A 22,658-nucleotide genomic window follows, 5' to 3' on the forward strand; every position below is an offset into this window, starting at 1 on the left:
TACAAAATCAATCATGTAGGCTGCGATGAAGCAGCTGGCACCAGCTCTGCCTCTTTTTACCCATCTGCAGAAATGGTTAGCTGTGTCACACAGGATTTATTGGAATGAAAATTAACTGGGGAGTTTTAAGCCTAAGTAAGAAATGCAAACGTCTGCTGGCTCAGCTTTTTTCACACCTGTGTATGCGTTGGACTTTGGCATCTATGTCAGATCTTAGCTGAAGGATGAAGACTAACGCTGTGTGTGCATGCATGGCTTTAAATGCTTGCAAAAGAAACTAAAAGCTTTATACTTTGAAACATGTTCTTCAGAGCAGGCATAAGAGTTGTCAACCCAAGAACATCATTCAAGTAGTAGAATCAAATTTTGCTTGAATGCTAAGACTCCCCTAAGACTTAGCTTCTGCATTCTCTTAAAGCTATTATTCTTTTCTGTAGGGAAGACATTCTTTCTCTTTGAACTTGTATGGAATTGTCACTTTCCAGTTAGGATTTAAAATCCAGCCAACACGGGCAAAGGCTGAATCCATCCAACAAAGGCAAAGGGCGTTGTGAGAGCAGGTGATGTTAAACAGGCCAGAGGCATCTCGTAGCTTTCTCGTATAATTCTGAAGTACGAATGGTTGTTGAAATTGGAAATTGAAAATTTATCTTAAAACCTCATAGATGAAGCATTTCTTTGTTTTCAAAAGGAAATATGCATTCCACAAAGTTCTTAGCTTGTTTAGTAACTGGCTGCTGACTTAATGACTGAAAACCGTGTTACCTAGTATACTGCTGCATGTGAGGATTAAGACAGATCTATGTGGATTTTTAGCTAGATAGTGTCACAGCACAGCATGTCAGAACATAACGGTGATTCTTAAGAAATGGATGACGTTTGTGTGATTGACTTGGGGGGTAGAAGTCGGTCCTACTACGTACCAGCTTCTCCCTATCCCAGTTTAGCTAAGTGGAAAAAGTGAAGCTAGTCACAACAGACGGAAATATTGAAAGAAAATTGGTTCCAGCACAAATTCTGAAGAGACACACTGTAAATGGAGATGTAAAGTTGAAAAGCTTATGATAATTTTTTGACAACCTTAAAATATGCTGGGGTAGGTTATTGAAGGCACTGAGACACTAGATTGTACTAAATCACTTAAATTTCCTTAATGAATAATTCAAGCTATCCAATCTGGGTGTGAAACATCCTAAAACTTTTTTATGGTGTCCCTTGAAGGGTTTTAAATTAAATTTCAAAACAAACAAAAAAAAGCAACCACGATACTGAGAATAAAGAAACCAGAGTAGAAAATAAAAGCAGCACTGATCTGGTTCTAAAATGAATAACTTAAAGACCTCACTGTTACATGTCTGTTTGAATCTGTTTTACCCTTTTCGTGTAGACTTGGCCTAGAAAGAGGTGCAACCGCTAGAGAAGCATTGGATGTAATAGTTGCTCTGTTGGAAGAGCACGGACAAGGAGGGAATTACTATGAAGATGGGAGTTCGTGCCATGCTTTCCAAAGTGCGTTTTTGATTGTGGACAGAAACGAAGCCTGGATACTGGAGACTTCTGGAAAGTACTGGGCAGCAGAAAAAATCACAGGTCAGTTCATCACACACAGCAAGCCTCTTTTATAATCAGTAGCTGTAATTATAAAGAATTGTCTTGGAAAAATTGGTCTTATAGTAGTGTGTTCAAGTAACTAACTGATTTATGCAAGCGTTAGATTAAACCATCAGTTTCAGTTTTCTTTTATGTTTGTACTACTTCTAGCTTTTAAGTGCTTATTTGCATTGGTTAATGTAGCCAGGTTCTGTGAAGTTGAAGAGTGTGTTACCTGTACACAGCATAAGTTATATAAGATCAGAGTTATTTACCCTTTGGAATATGTCAAGAATCTTTTCAGTGGAGTTAATGTATAAATTATTACTTACAAATCTAAAATATTGAGAGGCTAGGATAAGCACTGATAGCTTTGAGAAAAGGACTTAGATGTAGGTCTTAAATTGAATGGTCTGCTCCTGGTTGCTTCACTCCACTATTTCTCCACATATCCACTTTTCTTATCTAATACTGCAAAACGATAGTTTTCTGCTCTTTAGTAGGTAGTTTCTTTTTCTGTATGTGTAAATCTAGAGCTCAAAAGTGACTTGTAAATTTCTGTGGCTTGGTGGCTGGACTTGCTTTAAAACTTTGTCAGAATATGTGCTTAATATACTTAATATATTATGTAAGTATACTTAATTAAGTATATAAGTATACTTAATATACTATGATTATCTAAGGCATATATTTATTGTAATCTGGGTTATTGTTTTCAGTTTTGAAGGAATTTTTATTCTCATAAGAGTAGGGCTTTTTAGAACTTGCACGCGTTTGAATGAATTAAAAGATTCAAATAGTAAGAGGATTTTTACCATCTCTGCTTTGAGATCCATTTAATTCTCTTTTTATTACCACTTCATTGAAAGTAGGAGGTAACAGATACGGGAAGGAGGGAGGCTTTACTTTTTGAGTGTACCAAAGCAAAGAAATAACTCCAGGCAGTGGGATGTTGTGTGATGGCCTATTGTCAGTTCATGCCATCAAATATGAATTGGCTTACCTTTGCAGGGATGATGTTTTGCCAAGCAAAGTTCGCATTTTAAGGATACTCATAAAATGGAGGAAGTCTTCTAGCACAAACGGATGCCAAACCTAGAGCAGGGGAGATTGATAATGCTGTCCTGATAAAATCCAAATTTTTGAAAACAGTCAGCTCCTGAGGTTTCTAGGGCTATGAGATGGTAGCTTTTCCTCTTCTCTTGACCTGCCTGGCTGCTATTTGACGTGTTTTTTACTTAGTCTTTTTAACTGCATCAGCAATATATAACCTTCATGTGCTTCTTAGCAAATAAACTGTCGACATCATCTGCAGCTTTCAGCTTTTTGAAATGATATTGTAGCTCCGTTCTCATTTTTACCAGCACTTTTCTCTTCTGGAGGCCCCTGTAAGCAACAGGTTAAACTGACTAGTTTCCATCTCCTGCAGCCTGCTGAGGCTGCCAGGAGGAAAGAGGATGCTGCTGGCTGTGTAAGAACTTTGCATTTCATACTTTGTTCAGGAGGTTCTGTTTTTCAACCATAAGCATGCCTCTTAAGCTTTCAGATGAACACATAAAGGTTAAAACAGGGAAAGTATGTCATTTCCCAGCAGTGTGAAGGAAATTTTTTTCCTGACCCTCCTGAGAATTTTTCTTTTCCTAATATTACAGCAGTAGTTCTGTAAAGCTTATAGTGAATGTTTATCAAGCAACTTTTTGACAGTAATTTAAGGATAAACACTTTAAAAATCCGTCCTATTGAAGGCTGAACAGAGAATAATTTACATGATAAACTTGTCTTTTTTCAGGGGGATCAAAACCATGCAATACTATTTCACACAAGTTATTAAATGTAATAATTAAAGGGCTTTTAATGAATAGTTTGGCTAGCTTGATATGAACACAAATATTCCTATCTCTCAAGTCAAGAAAGTTCTCTGTAAGGTATGCTGTTTGAAAGTGTGAATCAGACCAAACTGTCAGTGAGCCTGTAGTATAAATCAGAACTGAGGGACAGCAGCTTTCCTTCAGACTGGTGCACAGAACTTCCTACTGTAAGTTCTTCCTCATTATTTAAATTACATGCATGCGACGTTAGCAGGGCAAGCTTTTGTGGAAGGCGGTATTAATAATTTTCAGAAATACCGCTTTGGTTTCTGTTTAAGAAAAAGCTTGTGCCAAATTCCAGAATCTGGTTTTATTTTAGTTTGCATATTTACTTTATCAGCTCTTTCCCTGGCTACCAATGCATTTACTTTATCCTCTCCGAGGAATATCTGCAGCAGCCACTGTTTGTTAGTCATGCTGTAGATATATGGATATAAGCACTGCAGTGTTTTTGAGAAAAGCAAATTAAAAAAAAAAAAAAGCAACAAACATTTTAATATCCTTTGAAGCTTGCTTGCACTTTCCTTTTACTTCATGCCATTTTAAAATTTAAGATTAAAAATGAACTTCTTTAACTTAAGCCTATCTTTTGATGCTTACAATAAAATTGTTTTTCAATTGGGAAGCTTGAAGTAATCAGTAAGCTTTTTAAAACATTTTCCAAATTAAATTATTGGTTTTGGGGGCAAGGAGGATTCATTAATCTAAATGCAGCCAGGCTGAAATATAGTTTGAAATCAAATTAGACCTCAAATCTTGTTGCAGCGGTGGAATACACCACTGGAGAAAATATAAGGCTGGCATCTTCTCAGTGTTTTAAGTCTACCTTCTGGAATTGGGAGATCTCTTACTTCAGAATGTGCGAGGTACAGAGGAATTGTGAAACTATTATCTTACTAAATAACAGTATTAATCACATGGTAGTGTAACTACCTAAATAGGGTACAGAGAACCAAGCTCTGCAACGTGAATGGTGACTCTGTGTATGTGTAGTTATGTGGTTGTGTTAAATGTACATCCTAACTGATGGTTTAATTTGTCTCCTAATTGCAATTACTTTGTTCTTCTAGCTTCTCCCGTAAGAACTGTATTAATGCTTTCTTCTAATTCGTGGCTCTTTCTGTAGAGGGAGTGAAATGCATTTGCAATCAGCTTTCATTAACTACAAAAATTGATGCTGAACATCCTGAACTGAGGAATTACGTGAGAAGTCAAGGCTGGTGGAATGAAGACACAGACTTCAATTTTTCTGAAGTGTTTTCTCTCACTGATGACCATTTAGCCTGCTGTTCTGGCAGGGAGAGCCTGGAAAAGCAAGGTGGTAAGTACGAATCATTTTTCTGCATGTGCAGTAGGATTTGTAGTCACTGTTACCTCCTTTCCACCACTCTGTCCAGAACTACAAGTGGTTGAGGAGAATACCTACTTCTACTTGTAAACCACGTGGAAAGGAAGACCAGAACTGAAGACTGTTCCTAAACTTACCACAGTTTAGGGTGAAACTCCTAATGTCCTTCACAAGTTTGTTTCAAATCATGATGCCAGTTAAAAAATAACTTTACTGTTGTTTAATGTCCATGATGTGCCACGACATTTGTTCTTTGGTACAAATATAATGGCCCTACCTAACACTATAAATATAGTATTAAAAAAATGGCCTCGTGTATGAAAGCTTGATCTCAGCAGATGCTACGTTTTGGGAGGTTTGCTTAGGCTTTTGGGGAAAGAATTCAGATGATAGATTAAGAAGAGAAATGCTATTCAGTTGCAAACTGAAGTCCTTTTTTCATTGTTGAGCAGAACAAAGTTACCAGAACAGACAGTGTGCCAACTGCCTTCAGTCATAGGAAGGGTTTATTTCCACACCAAAATTAATGACTGTAGCTGGCTAAAATAGCTAGAATATGACAAGCCTGCAGGAGTGCTGCTCTTCATGAAAAATGGTACAAATTATCTTTATAAAAAGCCACGTACTAAAAATGTGAATTTGTTATATTTATTAGCATTTTCATGTATTGGCAAATGTCAAGAAGAGTGTAGAGATGAAATGCTTATTGCAATGTTCCTGCTAACATTATAGAATTATTTGGAGCATAGCTGGTGTATAAGAGGCAGATAAAAACAAGCGTGAAGGGCCGTAAGTGAAAGGTCTTAATAAACCTGGATTATAGCACTGGAAGGCCCGAGGATCTTGACAGACAGATGGCTATGGCTGCAGATTGCAGACCTGCTGGGCCATTCCATGTCTCCTGGTGGACTGGGGCACTTATGCATGGAAGGGAGAGGCTTAGGAAGCTGCTGTGGAAAGAAGCCCTACCTGTCAGGGAACAGTGCAAGGTAACGTGGAGGTGCTTTGGGGAGACAGTTGTGATAAGACACATGCAGGAAATACCATGAGAATAGGAGATTGTTGCAGATCATAGTTTGGGGAAAGATCTCTGTGTCTAGGTCTGCTGCTGCAAGATGCAAGGAGTGTGAGATGAGGGTTCAAAGTTTTGACTGAGAGCTAATGGAAACAGAGGAGAAGTAGAAGATCAGGGTGCTACCATTGTGCCTGGGCTTGGATAGGGGTAGCGTCTTAGAGGAAAATGGGTATTTTATGCAAGGAGTCTGTTCACAGTGATTGCTGAAGCAATATTACAGACATGATGGCTTCTTCTGAAAAATACTTTTTTAATGAGATTTCTCCCTATCTAGTAATTGTACGGCCTAATTAATGCTCCCTACTGTTCTCTTTTACTAGTAGGCAAGCTCATTCTGGTTTACATTGTTAAAACAGAAACTGTTAACTGAAATTTGCTCATGCTAAGTGTCGCTGGTCATATTATGTCAAAGCCTATTCAGGCTAAAGCCCTTCCATGGGGTCCAAGCCACCGAACACTCAGGAATTTTTTTCCCCTTCCTATAGGTGACGTTTCTGCACAAACTATGATTGATGTGCTGCGTGACAAGGATAGTGGTGTCTGTGTGGACTCTGAATCTTTCCTTACTACAGCTAGCATAGTGTCTGTTCTGCCTCAGGACCCTAGTTTTCCCTGTGTTCATTACTTCACTGGCACGCCGGACCCTTCAAGGTAAGCTACAGCACTGGGGGTCCCCTGGGTGCAGAGTAGATGGTGGGTTGAAAGATATTAAACAAGCCTTGAGAATTGGAATTGAATAAAAGAGCATCTATATGCCATCTAGTCCTGTTTTCCAGAGACCTTTTGAGCCATACGAACAAAACTCTCAAAATGGAAAGCTGAGGGAAGCCATAGGGTTGTTCTGAACCCTAGAAAAATCCTGAATTATGGTGACACAAAGGCAACTTGAGAAATAATTATAGTCACTTCATGGTAGCTAATAGGAAGGTCCACTTTACTGCACTTCCTTTCCTACGAAAGCCAACGCAGAATTATTTCCTTCATTTACAGAACAGACAAGACATGTGCTGTCTGTTTTGTATTGAAAGAGCTCTCATTGACTGAAACTACTTCTTGCTGCCGAAGGGGTTCTTTGCTGCCTCCTCTACAAGTCACATTGGGCTGAGAGAGGAAGGAATGTGTTAGAGGGGCACCGGCTCAAGAGAAGATGTGGCTGTGGCTGGAACACCACTGTGCCTGTCTAACAGAGAGGCTCGTTAATGCAGTTTCCAAGTTTCCGGGCTAAGGCAGGCAGGATGGGAAAGAGCAGTACTACCTTCAGTAGTTGGTGGTGTGCAGTCTGACGGTCCTGTGTTACTGAATTGTATCTGGCTGCAAGTCTGAATGGACACCACTGGGGTGAATGGCCAGATTTGGAATCTTGCCTGAATTCAGAGCTTCTAGAGGAAGCACAATTTAGGGAGGACCCAGAAAGTACTGCTCCAAAGTGATTGTTTGGCAGCTGGATTCTTGTTGAGACAGTAAGTTCTTGGACCATTTCAGTCACCTCTCTGGGACAGGTGGGTGTAAAATTGCAACAAGTAAAGTGCCTAGCTAGCAAAGAGGGGTGTGTGCCCTTGATAGCCTTGTATGGCATCAGAAAGTTGAGCAGAACAACTGCAACCCTCAGTTACCCCAAATATCTTTTTTATTGGAGGGACAATTTCCATTTCTTTAATGATGTCTTTTCTAGTTGAAAGCATCTGAGAACATGAGGGAGCTCATGGGCCAGATCATCAGAGAACTAATGAATTATCTTGTGTTTTAAACAGAATCCACATGGGATTCACAGAAATTAAACTAAACCACTTGCAGTTATTCAGGAGATCTGCTGCTTGAACTGAGGTGAAGAAGTTATGGGGAGAAGAAAATGGTGCCCATAGGAGTGGTAGTAAGCATCAGGTGCTAACAAGTGCTACAGAAGTCATCCATACCAAAGGGACTTCTCACCACCTTGCATTATGCAAGTCAGACACTCAGGATTAAGAAAGAAGTTTAAGCTTGCTTTCCAGAACTTTTCTTTAACTTGATGCAAATTGTTTGGGATAAAATGGAGCAAGGCTTCAAATTGTTTTGGTGGGATTTCTTTCCTTTTAAAAGAATGAAAGTCTGGCTGTAAAAATAACTTCAGAGGCCTTTCTTGTTTTATTTTATACTCTAATGTATTAAAAAAAAAAAAAGCATTATTTTAACTGCAGGTAGAGAGTCATACTAACTCTTAGTCAGCAAAGCTTCATGACAGTGATGGATCATGTAGCAGCAATGAACCCGCTAACTGTATGCAGGCAGCAGTTATTAGCATATTTTTGCAGAAGTCTTGCACTTCTGGCAGCTTCTCTGTGGAATGCAGGGTACAGTTTTGATGTGCATCTAAAAGGGAAGGCAGTTTCTGCGTGTGTTTGAGAATACCTCCTCCTCTCAGATTCTCAGGAATGAAGATCCTGGGTAGTTGGTTTTATTTATTTCTCCCCTCTCTCTGGAGTTCAGATCCAAATTTAATACTGAAACTGCTTGAGATGTGTCACAATATTAGTAGCTGTGTCTTTTTTTTTCCCACCTAACATAAAATTCTTCAGTGTTGCTGGTCATGTGCCAAATCCTCTGATACTGAGCGAGCTGTGTCCCTGCTCCACACAAATGTGTATGTGTGATTTTAATGGAAATTACGTCTGAGGGAAAATGAGAGGTGGCTATGTGAACAGAGGAGAAAAAGCTGATGTGAGGCTGAATGCTGAGGTTTGTTCAACAAAAAGTTGGAGAGGAAAATACAGTGCTACTGTAGCAGAACTGCCATGAAGGAGACCAAATAAATCTTTAGGTAAAATGGGGTAATGCAGTTTTACAATAATTGGCAAACCTGCATTTCTTTTTAAAGCATGGAGGTTCATCTTGCTTCTGGGCAGTACCAACTTCCTAACCTAGTTTGTGGATGGTGTAGAGGGATTACCTATGCTTTCTCATATCTGTTTTAAAGTAGCCTGGTGAACATTTGAATCATGTATATAAAATCTGTCTGATTACTACCAGCAGTAATTCTCTTTTCTTTCAGGTCCATATTTAAACCCTTTATTTTTGTTGACGATGTAAAATTAGTACCAAAAGTCCAGTCCCCTTCTTTTGGTGATGATGATCCTGCTAAAAAGATACCTCGATTCCAGGAGAAACCTGATCGCAGGCATGAATTGTACAAGGCACACGAATGGGCCCGGTCTCTTCTTGAGAGTGATCAGGTAAGAACTGTGGGACCTGGGAACTTCATAATCTTGTGGAGATTTCCTTAAACCTATCTGCTGATAATGGCTTAGTTTGAGATAGGGTGCCACAAAGGTTTTACACTCCACTCTCCTCATTTCTTAAAACAGTTCCGATGTGAATTTAAAATACCAGCTATCTTTGCATTGTATAATGGTGTCTGGATATTTATGGAGGAGGAAGTAAAACAGAGAGAGGGATCACCAGGTCACGCCAGCCATGCTGGTGTTGGTATTTCAGGCAAGTTGTGGAAGACCACATAGTCATGCTGTACGTTCCTTCACAGAGGACTTGTTTTTCTGCAGTTTTCCTCTGCAGCAGGGTCAGCTTTTCATATTTACATAGGTCAGGGTCTTGATAAGATCATAACAGCGTTCATTCAAACCTGTTCATTACGGATTAAGGAAATAGTGGTAACCTCTGCCAGTATGATCTTTATTTAAATGTAGTTTTGGCTAGATACAGTTTTAATCTCTTGGAATGGTTCAATTTAAACTCTGTGGCCTCTGTGGTAGTACTGACTCAATATACAGCTGTCTTCCATAGCATTCAGTTAAGTCTGTTACCTAGAGAGGAGTATATTAGTATCCTGTGAACTCTTCCCTATTAAAATAAAGCGTGGCACCAAAAGTTGTGTTAAAAAGGAAATGTACTTTCAGTGAGGTTTCATGCTGTGATGACTGAACACATGAGAGCCTAAAGCTTACCTGAGGTGCCCTGCTCTTTCTGCACAAATGGCAGTATAAATCCTGGAAGGCTCTGAACCATCACTCATTCTAAACAGCTTTTGTTTCTGGAATTCAATTTTGAAAGCTGCAGGCAAAACAAACAGCATGTCTCCATTTAATAAAAAAAAAGAGGGGGAGGGGAAGACTTCAAGTAACATCTGGATAAAAAAAAATGACACCTTCTTCAGAAGTGTACTTCCTGCCCAGAAACATGAAGAGAAGTAAGCCAGAATAACACATGAAGCCTTCCCTGCTCTCTGGATTCTTACTGCTGTCATATTATGCATCATTTCAGATGATCTAATGATCATCTTGTAGGTGATGATCTGAGGGATACACATGCGCACACCATGATCCGTACAATCATCAGGGCTTCTAGTCATATAGGCTTCTTCTCACAGATTTGTTCACTGGTTTGCAAGCTTAAGAATTTGCTTTACTTCTTTCTCATGTGTATAACGTTTTCCTCTATCCATCTTTCACCTCATCTTTCTTCTATGCTTTGAACTTAGCAGCTGCTTCTTGGTTATTGTTTGTAATGCATGAAGTGTCCAGCACTGTTCTTTTTAGCCTTTGACCATCCAAAAAGAGTATTAATAGAAATTGTTTTTTATTTAAAAAGGCTTTTATTTTCAAAAATACTTGAAAAGATCTTTGCAACAGAAGAGAATGGTAAATACTTTAATGAGCTGGTTTACTGGTTAATTCAGTTTGATTATTTCATGCATTTAGGATAAGGGCCAGAAACTGATGAGGATTATGTTAGACCTCGAAAAACAAGGCTTAGAAGCAATGGAAGATATCCTTACTCGTACAGAGATTCTGGATCCTGCTGAAGTAGTGGATCTTTTCTATGACTGTGTTGACACAGAACTAAAGTTCTTCAAATGAAGTAAGCAAACATTTTAATTCTTTAGATGCTGAGTTTCTGGTGCCAGGCGTCAGTGAACACGTAATGTTGGATCCAATTCTGATCACCCTCTTCTTTTAGACAAAGTTAAGGGTGTTCAGAATTAGGTCCAAAGCCACCTCTCCACTTCAGTGCATCTGACTGAATTGCCTCAAGACCCTTTCCCCTATATTACATTGCAGACATATTTCACTGTTGCTTGGAATGGATTTTAAACCAATTTTATCTCGTTTCAGCTACAGTGGCTACTGTTAGCCTTTTCACAGGAAGACTGCAGAGTTCTTCAAGCCTTGAAAGAAAGTCTTCACACTTGTGAATTTGCAGGAAAAACATTTCTAGAGGAAAAAATGTTACTTGCTAGCTATATCTGGTTAACAAATTGCTTTCCTTCGTCCAATCTTGTGGCGTTCCTGTTTGTGTATGTATATAGTGAAAGGAGAAAATCACTGACTGGTCCAATTACTGTGTGCATGCTGGCTAATTTAGTACAGAATGTTTAAATATGTATGTTGGGCAACCAATTAAAGCAAAGATTAACTTCATCAGGATAACTACCATATTGTCATTGAAAGCAATCTGTTTTTTTCCTCTGTTGCTCAGGTCTAGGCTTGCAGCAAAGCTGACTTGCATTTTTCTCTTCTTGCTAATTCATACAAAGAATGGTAGAGTTGAAATCCCAGTTTAGAGGGAAGCAGGAAGGTAAGTCCTGCTTCTTGACCTTGCTGTACTGGTCTTGTACTGGTGTATCTGGTAACAGTGGCTCAGCATCTGGCATTGTGCCTGTGCAAATGACCAGAATTGGGTTCCCCAGGATAAGTTTTGCCTTTGCCTGCTCCCAGCTTTGAAAACTTTGTGTGTTTGTAATGTACCTGGCTACTGCCCTAGTGCCAATTACTGCAATGCAGAACCAGGCTGAACGCCTAAGACATGTACACACAACCTATTGGCTCTTAAGACACCATTATTAAGGTGTTGTATTTATATACAAGCTATAAATTTGGAATATTTTTTGGGGAAGAGATTGATCAAAAACTGTCTGTTCTCCCTCTTTCTGCCTTTGTAATGGGGAACTGCTACTGGTGATCTCAGTGATGAGTGTACACAGCTGACGAACCCATTAAGTACCCCTGGCTTACTGATGGGCCTGGTTAAGCTTAGAAATGGGCATCTTCTGCTTCCTTCCATGATGTGCACTTCTGCAGCATGCTTGAGACTTGGCAGTCTTACAGACAGACCTACTTTTTGTGTATTTTCTTCTAGAAGTAAGACGGGGCAAATATTTTAAGAATTAAACCAGTAAACACTGTTTCCTGTGTCATATTAAGACAGTTGCTTTAACAGGAGTGACAGAAAAGTCTGTGTTTTTAATAAATAGAAGTTAGCATATGGGGTTAAAATTCTTCACTGTTCAGGGAAGGGGATAGTGATGAACCAGACTTTTGTATTAAAAAACAAAAAGCTCCTCAGGATGCAGAAACACCTCAAGTTGAAACTGAAATTAAGGAAATTACAATATTGACACACTGTCTTCTCTGATTTACTTTATTCTTCTTTAAAATTATTCTATTCATTACCTTGGTATTGCCTGATATGACTACTGACAATCGGAGGAGAAAAGAGCGGGCCTTTTTACTTGCACAAAACAAACGTGAACACATTGTCGCATATGGCCTATGTAATTATCTTCCCCTTCACACTGTAATCCTCCTAGGCTCTGTTATAGGAACAGCTCTACTTGGCCAGGTCTTTATCCCTCATTTCAACTTCTGTGCCTCTGTATTATAAAACTGGAGATAAGGGGAGGAGAAAATAGGCAAGTAAACCTAAAACTTCTCTCTTCCTGGGTAGAGTAGAGACTGCAAGGAGCACAATTTATTTCAGTGAGTATTGCAGTGGATGAAGAACATGAAAGAACAACGTGCTGACAACTCAAGTAAATGGATTTCTCATGAAATCCACTTGCGGGTGCTTTGAATGAAGATACTCCTAATCAAAGTACCCTTAACACACACATACCAAGCTGAACTTCAAAGCTGCTTCTAGAGCTGTTGCTTGCTGAATGCTTTGTGTCATAAAAGGAGTAGCTGGATGTTTGTGAACAAAGGGAAAATGAATAAAAAATACTTGTCCCAGCTAGAGGGCAGAGATTAGGATATACCATCTCACACAGCTCTTTTCACAGCTCAGTTCTCTGAAATTTTAGAGGTGGGAGGGAGGCAAGATGGAAAAAGAGGGTGTTCCTGCTAAAAGTGTAATATATCATTTGCCCACTGGAAGAAACAAACATCTGCAATTATCTTGTTGGAATTTGTCCTTATTGGGAACAGTTTTTATGACAGAACTAATTGTTTTGAGCACAGTGATCGGGAGAGTGTTTCTAATAGCTGAAGCAAAAGTAAGATACTAGGTAGTGAATTAAAAAAAGGGAACAACAAAAAACAACCAACTGTGCTACAGCAGCATGCTCGGGGGCAATCGCTAGTCCTACAACTTTGAGAAAACCAGAGCACCCCCATGGCCTGGAAGTTCCAGTGGTGTTGAGTGCAGCTGTGGAACTAGCCCCTGTGATTCTCTGTACATCCAAGTACTGGGACCTTCTGAAGCTTCTGAACTTCTTCTTGAACAACAAGGATTTAACATGTATGAAATAACACTACAACACTTACAAATATGCACAGGCTTTGCAGTTTAATCTCTAAAAGATGTTTCTTTCTAAAACACCCTAGTCAAAATAAAAACAGAAATAAATTTTGTTTTGTTAGGTATCTTCTGGCATGTGGTCTGAGCATTAAATAGCTTTAAAATCCTTAGAAGGTACTTATTACAGAGTTATATACAAGTTGCAGAACAGATGAGAACTAGCCATACATCAACCTTTAATAACAATATAACAAAATATTATTTAAAGCAGTATTAAACTTTCCCACTTTTTTGAGAAGCAATATATATGCTGACCCCTGTTTATTACTGAACTCATGCATACTTATCAAGTAACTGTAATACTGGTGACAGTAAGTACTGGTCAAAGCATCACTTATTTTGTTTTCTTTTCACATGAAGAACAACAAGGTATCATAATAGGCTAGAAAAAGACTGATGATACTTCTTTAGAGCCCTATAGGCAAGAGTTTCAAATGCTTCTTACCCTTATACCATCGCTACACCATGAGCATGCGTGTGGGGTGGGGAGTAGGAGTCACAGCGTAACCAAGCTGTTGCAAGAATTAAGAGAAAAGCAGAGCTATGCAAGGATGTAGTTACCTTTCTTTTCCAAATACTGTTATTCAAAGGCATTGCCATGAGGAAGGATCTTCACCTACCATCTATGTTTTTAACAGCTGCAGATGAGGGGAATTATGGTATTTATATAAATAAATAGTACAATAACTATAAATAGCCTGGCTGTTAGGCCAGAATAGCAGTGCAATTATTCAAGCTGCTGAACCCAATTAAACTGTAAAATGGGGAAATTACAGAATGGGTGAAGATGGAAGGGACCTCAGGAGGTCATTTGGTCCACCCCCACCCCTGCTCAAGCAAGGCCACCTTCAGCAGGTTGCACAGGCCACGTGGAGCCATTCCAGTAGCTCCAAGGAGGGAGACTCCACAACCTCTCTGGGCAACCTGTGCCAGTGCTCGGTTACCTGCACAGTAAAAAGGTGTTCTGTCATGTTCAGATGGAACCTCCTGTGTTCCGGTTTGTGTGCATTGCCTCTGGTCTTGGCACTGGGCACCACTGAAAAGAGCCTGGCTCTGTCCTCTCTGCACCCTCCCTTCAGATATTTAGGTACATTGACAAAATTCTGGCTGAGCAGTTCCAGCTCTCTCAGCCTTTCCTCAAAGGAGAGGCGCTGCAGTCCCTTCATCATCTTACTGACCCTTTGTTGGGCTTTCTCATCCCACAAGCTGCTGGCAACATTTCCTCCTAATGCAGTGAAATGTTGCATTTCTATAATTGTTCCTGGAAGCAGACATCTGATTGTCTGAACATCAATGATCCAAACACCTCACTACAGCTTCACATTAAAAGTAAAATCTCAAGTCTCATCCCTGCCTCATTTACTTTTTCCAAGCAACTCAACTCAAGGGAACCACCACTTTAGGGACTCCTTATTTTATTATTTTTTGGACAATGCATCCTTACTGCTGCTATGGGTGAAAAATAGGAGCTCTACTTGCCTGTTTACAACGTATGCAACTTAAAATGATCTCAAGGTCTCCTAATTTCTGGGTAAAGAGAACCTGTCACACAAATAGTTAATAATATCCACTTTGCCAGCAGGAAAAGATAGGACACATGCCCATATGTATACACTTGATAGTATGTGCATTCACATACACCACTTTTGCTTACAGTAGAACAACTTCCTCTTTGCCCAGTTTGGAAAAGTTCTGTTGTCTTTGTCAGGTCCATAGGCACCCTACCCATCTGGGCTTCTTCAGACATGTTCACTATCCTATAAGGATCTGTAATCAGTAGAGGTAGGCTCAACAGCAGCCACAACCCTTTGTCATCTCCTTCCTCTTCATGCTTGATGAGAAGAGGATTGTGGACCCGCCTGTTCATGAAAGTGCCATTCTGCTCAATCTGAGGATAGGCAGAATACAAGACGTGAAGAAACATAAGGAGAGACTAAAAGCGTCACATTATTTTCAGACAGTTCATTGAAAAATATCTGAATAATAGCTGGAGGATTTCTAAAGTACTTAAAAATATAGATAGAAGGGGAAAATGAATTACAAGCATATCATGCAAAAAGTATTCTTTGAGGTAACAACTGTCAGCATGATAAGAATTGTTTGAACTCTATGAAGAATTTAAATTTTATGCTTCTTTGCTTAAAAATATCCACATGTATACAGTATTTAAAAGCCTGTGCTAACATTCTTGTGGTATGTAGGCCACAATACTACTTCAAAAAGTATCATTTACATCTCTCTTCCAGTTTATAAAAATGTTAATGTTGCAGCACTTGTGATTCAAATATAATCTCTGCCACTGTAATGGGACACCTTCTGTTTCCATATATTATCTTGATGTTCTCCATTTTTAATACCAATCCAGAAAGCATCAGAATGACTCTTCTCATCTCACGTGTGTTCTTAAAGGTGGATTTTTAGAGGGATCTGCAAATATAAAGGACGGGTTCATTCAGAGGAGATAGATATGTATGTTAGGAACGAATTTGTGATTAGTTCTACAGCAGTTTAAACAACCTAACTCAGAGATGTTATGTTTATCACCTTCCCTTGAACTGATGATATATATATTGCTAATGTTCTGTAGCTCTTCAGTAAAAAAAAAAGTCTTAGATCATATAGCAGATGATTTAGACTGACTTAAGCTGCTATGAAAAGTCATGCAAAGTACATTAGCATGGAAACAAAAATAATGACAAGCTGGAGATAAATAGCCGAGCTAATAACACAAAAAACACTGGGTTTTATAAAAAGCAGAATATGGGCATGAGATCTTTCAGCAACTTCAACTATCAGTTTTCAAAGCTGGATAGGTGAACTCCTGCTCTTACAACAAAGACCTGACACCAAGATTCTAACTTAAGCTAAAACAAAGCAAGCTTCAGTCAGTCACTACTTTCCTGCTAAGGTTCAGGTACTAAGTCGTTGTTATTCAGGTGTGTAGAACACCATGCAAAGGATTTAAATTGAGACAAATGATAGAAGACATGATGAAGTCACCTTTCTTTTCTGATTTCACAAGTTCATAATCACAAACTCAGTAGCAGGCTAAGTCTGTATGTGATCATTGTTTTCAACTTCAGGGTTCCACAAATTCAACAATCTGAAGAACACAAACTGTATGCCAAATCACATAATTTTTTTTTTTTTTGCTACTAAGATTTTATAGTAACCAAGTGCTTTTCATTGCATCTTTTGTTTCTGTTACCACCGTAACAAATCTCAGTCTATGCCTATGCTTGCAGCCCAGCTTTTCATGTTCATGCTGGTTTCTGTTCTTTATTTTCTCTCCCCGTTTTTAATGCTATTTGATAACTATCTGATGTTCTCGTATTTACACACTTACCTCTAGCTATCTTGCTGGGATATATTTTCTGAAATGGCTTGAATTCATCAGGTGGGGGGAAATCCTCCACAGAATGGAAAGTAAATTTAGATTCAAAGTCATCTGTGAAGTTTTAGGGAAACAAATATTAGTCACTCTTAGAGAAAAATGCTGATTCATTTTCCCCTGGAATTGATATCTGAGTGGCTTACTCCAGGTAAACAACCTTGAGCCATCCAGTTTGTAAGCCATCCAAGTTTTCAGGCTTAATTGCAAACGCTGCCTGGTACTAACTGAAGTTAAGCTTCTGGCTGCCGTTCCAGTCTTCTTCATTGATGATGTTGTGGTAATAGATGTATTCCTAGGTGGTTTTCAAGCAATTTAGCAAGAATGAATGGCCAATTCATTAGACCACAAAAGCAGTTCTTAGCAGGCTTTGCTGTACAGCGTTGAAGCCACTAAATGTGAACTGTTTTAAAGAATAGTAATGTAAGCACAGTACAGCAACTTTTCACAATCTTAAATAATTTTGCAGGTAGTGCATGCAATTTCTTGTCTATTGAATGGTTCAAAACCTTTCTGAATAAGCCTTTACGAGAGAAATCTCATTGGAGAGGATTGTAAAAAAATTTTCTATCAGTCTAACTATACTACTATGTTGTCATGAGAAAGACTTGCATGAGTTTTTAATGTCTGAGACAAAGGCTTTTGTACCAAAATCTTTAACTATGGCTAATTAAGATGACATTACCAATGATATGCATATTTCCATTTTTAAGAGGTGGGTAGGGGTCATGAGCTGCCCAGGCTAAGACTCCAGACTTGCTCGTAAGTTCAGTTGTTGGTGATCTGGCTGGTGGCTGTGGAGGAACAGCTAGCTTTCCAGCACCAGGTCCTGAAAAAGAGGAAGCAGACCGACACAAAGATCACCATGAATTAACAAAACTGACAGTAAGCTCTGCACAAAAGTGGAGGGACTATAAAAAGGAATGCAGTATTTGGGGAAGACGTCCAGGTATTGTAGGTGACTTCGCAGCTGCAGTTTGCCAAGCCTAATCGTGGATTTATAACATCAAGTTTTAAATTTAAGTCACTACTTGAGCTTTGTATTGGATCTTTGTATTGGATCTTCCTATTTCTAGTTCTTCTAGGGAAAGAAAGACACTCTAAAGTATGGTTTAGTCCCATTCTGGAGGGGAAGATCATTCTTCCGCCTTCAAAGGAGCTAGAAGTTTCTTTAAGAAAAATATCACTAGATGGTATCTCTAAAGCAAGGTCTTTTCCTGACGTTTTGGCAGTTATGCAGTGGAATTTGCATTATTCTTGTGCATTTTACAGAGGAGTTGCAAGGGCCTTCCAAGTTTACATCTTCTAGGCAGACCTACCATAGGACCTGTGTAAGGGGGAGGGAGCCCAAGACCTCCAGGTTTGCTTCTCAAACTGCATCTCTCCCTAGATAACCAAAATGGAAACCTCTAAAGTTGAATCACCATGAGAAGCAGGCATCTTGATAAAATAATGGTTCATCAGGCAATTCTGAAGCATCATTAATCACCACCACAAAGCAGCTGATCTGCTGCATTTAGATGGCCTTTCAGTTGGCTGTCAAAGGGAAGCAGTAATCCTTCTCTCGACACGTGGCTGCTAAGATACAGGGTACAGAACATTCTCTCCAAACGTTCCTTATTAAGTAGCTGTCTGCATTTCTCAAACCCACACAGACCTAGACTCATTTTTTTTTAATTATCCTCATTATATCAGATCTGAAGAAAGTTCCTCCTATCATCTGCTAAAGGAAACACGAGCCAATATGCCCACTTCCCAAGTAGCTGGAGAAGCCTTTGGCTCTACCACCTTGATTACAGGGGGCACTGGCCACTCCTCTTTGTTGTGGCTGTAGCTACCCCATCTTAATTTTATTCTCTCCTGTAAACTTTCCCAGCCAGTTACAGCAGAAGAGGGATGTTATGGGTGGGCTGGAATTTGAGGAGCTGCATGCCTGGCAGATGTTTCAAACATGGTGCTGGATGCTCTGCTGCCCTACCTGAGATTGTTTGGTTTTGATTGAGATTTTGATTGACTGGAGACCGCTGCTGAGCTCAGTCAGCGTGCTGCTGGAGACATACCAGTGCCAACACAAAAGCAAGAAACCCAGCAGTTCCAAGATGTTCCTTTCACTGATCAGCATGCTGCTTCCAAGAATCACAAGATTAAATTATACGGCATGTATGTCCAGCAGTAAGAAGAGCCTGAGGTCTGGCATGCTCATTACACACTGTGCTAATTACATTCTTCCCACACAGCGGACTTCATCCTCCTGCTACACGTACGCTTTGTACCCCTCGAAGCTCTCCCCCCATCAGTGCAATTTCCCCCAGCAGCCCAAAGGAGTGGGAGGCCTCGCTTCGCACCACCACTGCTCTCACCTCCGCCTCGGCCCGCTCTCTTCTTCCTGGTCTCCACCACTGCCGCTGGCTGAGGAAGGGGTGGGGTGGGAGGAAGAGGGAGCGACTGAATAGCGGGCTTGTGCAAATGGGACAGCAAGTGCGGGGACTTGGGGGGCAGCGGTGGGGGCACGTCACCGCTGCTGGCAGTGCCGCTGAAGGCTGCGGGGGGTGGAAAGGAGAGCCTGTTCAAGGCAGGAGGATGCACGGGGAGAGGAGGAGGAGGTGGTGGTGGAGGCGGTGTGGGAGGTGGATAATCCCTTCCTTCGGATGGAGAGGAAGCAGCAGCAGGGAAATCGGCTGTCCTGGCTGGAAATCCACAGGGGGGTAGGGGAGGAGGAGGCGGCGGCAGGTGTGAAGCACCTACTTGAAACTTGGGTTTGTCAGCCTGAGGAGGAGGGAGTGGGGGCAGAGGAGCGGAGCTGGGGGATACCCCCTTGAAAGGCCTGTCTGCCAGAGGGGGGAGAGGCGGAGGAGGAGGGAAGGTGAGGGAAGGTTTGCTGGAAGCTGGAGGTGGCGGAGGAGGCGCAGGCAGGCTGGGCCGCGTGGCGCCAGCTCGTGGGGTGCTTGGAGGCTCTGGCAGGACAGCTGCCCGCGGGCCTTCGGGTGGGCTCAGGGGGCTACTGCCCGCCTTTGCGGTGCTGTTTGGTGGGGCTGTGGTCTTCGGAGCCACTGCTCGGATGCCAGGAAGCTGCCCAGGCCTCCCAGCTGAAAAAGAGATATCACACGTTATACACCAGGATTTTGTTCTGAGTCATCTGACAAAATAATGCAGAAAGCAACTCTACAGCTTCCCCTCCCCAGCGGTCACTGAGTGGTTAAACTACTTCACCCTGAACATCTCATATCCAACAGGTTGTCTCTGGTGTAAGGGCCTAGGAGGTGGTGATGTGTTCCAGTGGGCACCAGGGGGTCTGCTTAGTTAAATGACGACCTGCTGAGAGACCCTGCTCTACTCCTTGGTTGCTGCAACACAAAACACTTTAAGGAGAAGTTACTTCTCTGTGGAGGCCCGTGGTACTTCATACTGGCCTTCGTAGCACAACCACCTGAACACGAACGAGTGGTCTGCTTGGAGGCATCAAGAGGCCTACCGAAAAGGCCTCAAAGAACACAAGTAGATTGACACACATACATTAACATCCTTATAGTTAAGGACTTGCTTAAGATTTAAAAGTTCACACAAACATCATACAAATCTCAATTGCCTGGATTTTTAAAAGTAGTGTCTTGAAGGCTTTCCAGAAGGCGCAGGCTCAAATGTTTTTGTGTTTTTTTTTTTTTATAAACAGCAAATGCCCAAAGACTCTTGACCTTACAGAACGTATTTGCCTAAGTAAATGTCAAGGATTTTTCTGAAAGCAAGGTGTCAAAAAGGTATCTCATCCTATATTCACATGTTCTGACAAGTATGGTCCTAGTTTAAGAACAACTCCAAGAAGCTACTGCAGTCTTGTGAAGAAGCCCAATCACAAGCGGTGCTGAGCATCTTGGGCTTGTCTTCCAGAAAACACAGATGCACGTAGAGCCGAGTTCTTCCTTTCCCTGCAGAAGCCTGAGCAGGCACCAGCTGCCCAACAGCCCCAGAGGTCATTGCTGCCACTCAAAAAGAGTTTCCCCTCACCGATGCCTGCGTTTCTTGAACTGAAAGCAGCAAAATGGCTCCCAGACATGCCTTGCTGGATCAGAATTCTACTTTATAAAACCCAGAAGGCAGAAGTCTTAAATATTAAACTCTAAAGTAATATACAAACCTGTAATACCAGAGAAATACACACTAATGGAGGGAAGGAAATGCGACTTTTTTGCCATCTGTGCTGAAGTTGTTAAATACAGTATTGAAATCTGGGCTTATTTGAGGCACACTTACAAGTTTACATTAAGCTAATATAAAAAATCTCCATGTAAAAATGCAGAGTCCACTAAATCTCTTTCTTATCCAGTGTACAGGTATTTTATTATTTACACCTTAGGGGATAAGGTACTTGAGATCTAGAAAGATGATTTCAAGCACATTATTAATTCAGCTTTTCATGGTCAGAAGATGAATTAAAGGTTAAAAAATAAATAAAAGTGTCGCTAATATCCCCAAAGTACTTTTATTCCAAATCACAGTTCCCCCCAGCTATTCTTTCATAGAAATGAAGCCCTTACCTGGCAGGTCTCTCTGTCCTGCTGGTCTGAGAACAGGAAAGCCGCCAGCAAATAAGCCCCCCAGAGGGGGCTGAGAACCACCTTTATTAATGGCTGGATTAGCTCCATCTCTGTTAGCTCCTTTGGGTTCTGTTACAGGAAAAAAAAAAAGTATAGCAGAAAGCCATTTCCACCTTGCTCTCAGACTGAGAGGATTAGCACCAACAAACAGTCAAGACCAGATTTTTCCTCTTTAAATTGACTCAAAAAAACTTAGTGTTAATACAGTAAATTGCCATTATTCTCTGCCCAGTATCTTGAAGCACAGCACCCTCTGGTGCTTTTTAATTTCAAGTCAATCATGGCACCAACAAGAAGTTGTGTTAGACTACATTTGAAGTTATAGATTTGAAGATGCTTGTTGAAAAATCTCCCTTACTGATTGCAAAGCAATGGGATGCAGTGTTCCCAGTGGAAATTTATAGTAAGACACTAAAGAAAACACCTGTCAGGAGTGACATAGGGTTTACTTGATCATGTCAAGCTCTTTCTAACCCTATCCTTCTGTTACTTGCTCATGTCACATGTGAATCAGTTGTACGTTACAAAATACACTCTTGCCTATTCCCCCACTGTCCCCAAGATACTTTCTTTTAGCATATAAAGCTAAGGAAGAGAAGAAAATTAAATAAAACAAAGAAAAGCAAAAACCAATACCAGTGATCTGCCATTACCAAGATGTGTGGAAAAGGATTCAGGCTAGAGAAAACACTAAAAAGAAAAGACTCTAGCAACTGCTATTATCTTTTTAAAGTTAATCTTCTCCCTGATTTTAAATGATGATCAGACATGCATTCACAGCTAAAAGAGACTTGAGAGAGTAAACATTCCTGTCTCAAAGGAATCAAACGTATGCCTCCAGAATTTTTTTGCATATTTTGTTCTTTTTATCTATTAAAAAGAACTCTTCTGCCAGAGCCAACAATTCCCACATAAACAGTTATTTTAATAAGACACTTACATGGGTTTCATCATTCACGATTTTTTTTTTTGGACAAGGAATGTCTGTTAAGATGATACCCAGTTACAGACTTTTTATGAAGTGTTAATAGCTGCTGATCTCCAAACAGGATGTAAGTTTAGAAAATGAGACTCTCCCCTCTTCACATCCTAAAGCCATATTAAGGTGCTGTCCCTTGATGAACTCCAAACCCGCCCTTCAAGTTGAAAACTGTCCAGCTGACCTCCACAGCCTCTGAACGGTTCTGCAGAATGGCTTCAGCAGAGCTCACCCAGGGACCTTCCT

At 40.5% G+C, this 22,658-nt stretch overlaps 2 protein-coding genes across 7 annotated transcripts in view; one reads left to right on the plus strand and one right to left on the minus strand.

Moving 5' to 3' along the window:
* SCRN1 (secernin 1) overlaps positions 1–11,305 on the plus strand; it is a 33,305-nt gene extending 22,000 nt beyond the window's left edge. For all 3 annotated transcript variants that reach the window (XM_083825398.1, XM_083825397.1, XM_083825399.1), the window contains exons 4-9: positions 1,388–1,590; positions 4,585–4,779; positions 6,367–6,532; positions 8,910–9,090; positions 10,573–10,732; positions 10,987–11,305. In XM_083825398.1, coding sequence (XP_083681524.1) covers positions 1,388–1,590; positions 4,585–4,779; positions 6,367–6,532; positions 8,910–9,090; positions 10,573–10,731 — 904 coding nt within the window. In that variant the 3' untranslated portion in view covers position 10,732; positions 10,987–11,305. The remainder of the gene's footprint in view (positions 1–1,387; positions 1,591–4,584; positions 4,780–6,366; positions 6,533–8,909; positions 9,091–10,572; positions 10,733–10,986) is intronic.
* A 2,116-nt stretch (positions 11,306–13,421) lies between these two features.
* WIPF3 (WAS/WASL interacting protein family member 3) overlaps positions 13,422–22,658 on the minus strand; it is a 37,730-nt gene continuing 28,493 nt past the window's right edge. For all 4 annotated transcript variants that reach the window (XM_083825393.1, XM_083825396.1, XM_083825395.1 and 1 more), the window contains 5 exons: positions 21,374–21,502; positions 19,202–19,927; positions 17,527–17,670; positions 16,797–16,898; positions 13,422–15,877 (listed from right to left, as the gene is read on the minus strand). In XM_083825393.1, coding sequence (XP_083681519.1) covers positions 15,837–15,877; positions 16,797–16,898; positions 17,527–17,670; positions 19,202–19,927; positions 21,374–21,502 — 1,142 coding nt within the window. In that variant the 3' untranslated portion in view covers positions 13,422–15,836. The remainder of the gene's footprint in view (positions 15,878–16,796; positions 16,899–17,526; positions 17,671–19,201; positions 19,928–21,373; positions 21,503–22,658) is intronic.

Source organism: Anser anser (assembly GCF_964211835.1).
Source record: "Anser anser genome assembly, chromosome: 2".
NCBI classification, from domain to species: domain Eukaryota; kingdom Metazoa; phylum Chordata; class Aves; order Anseriformes; family Anatidae; genus Anser; species Anser anser.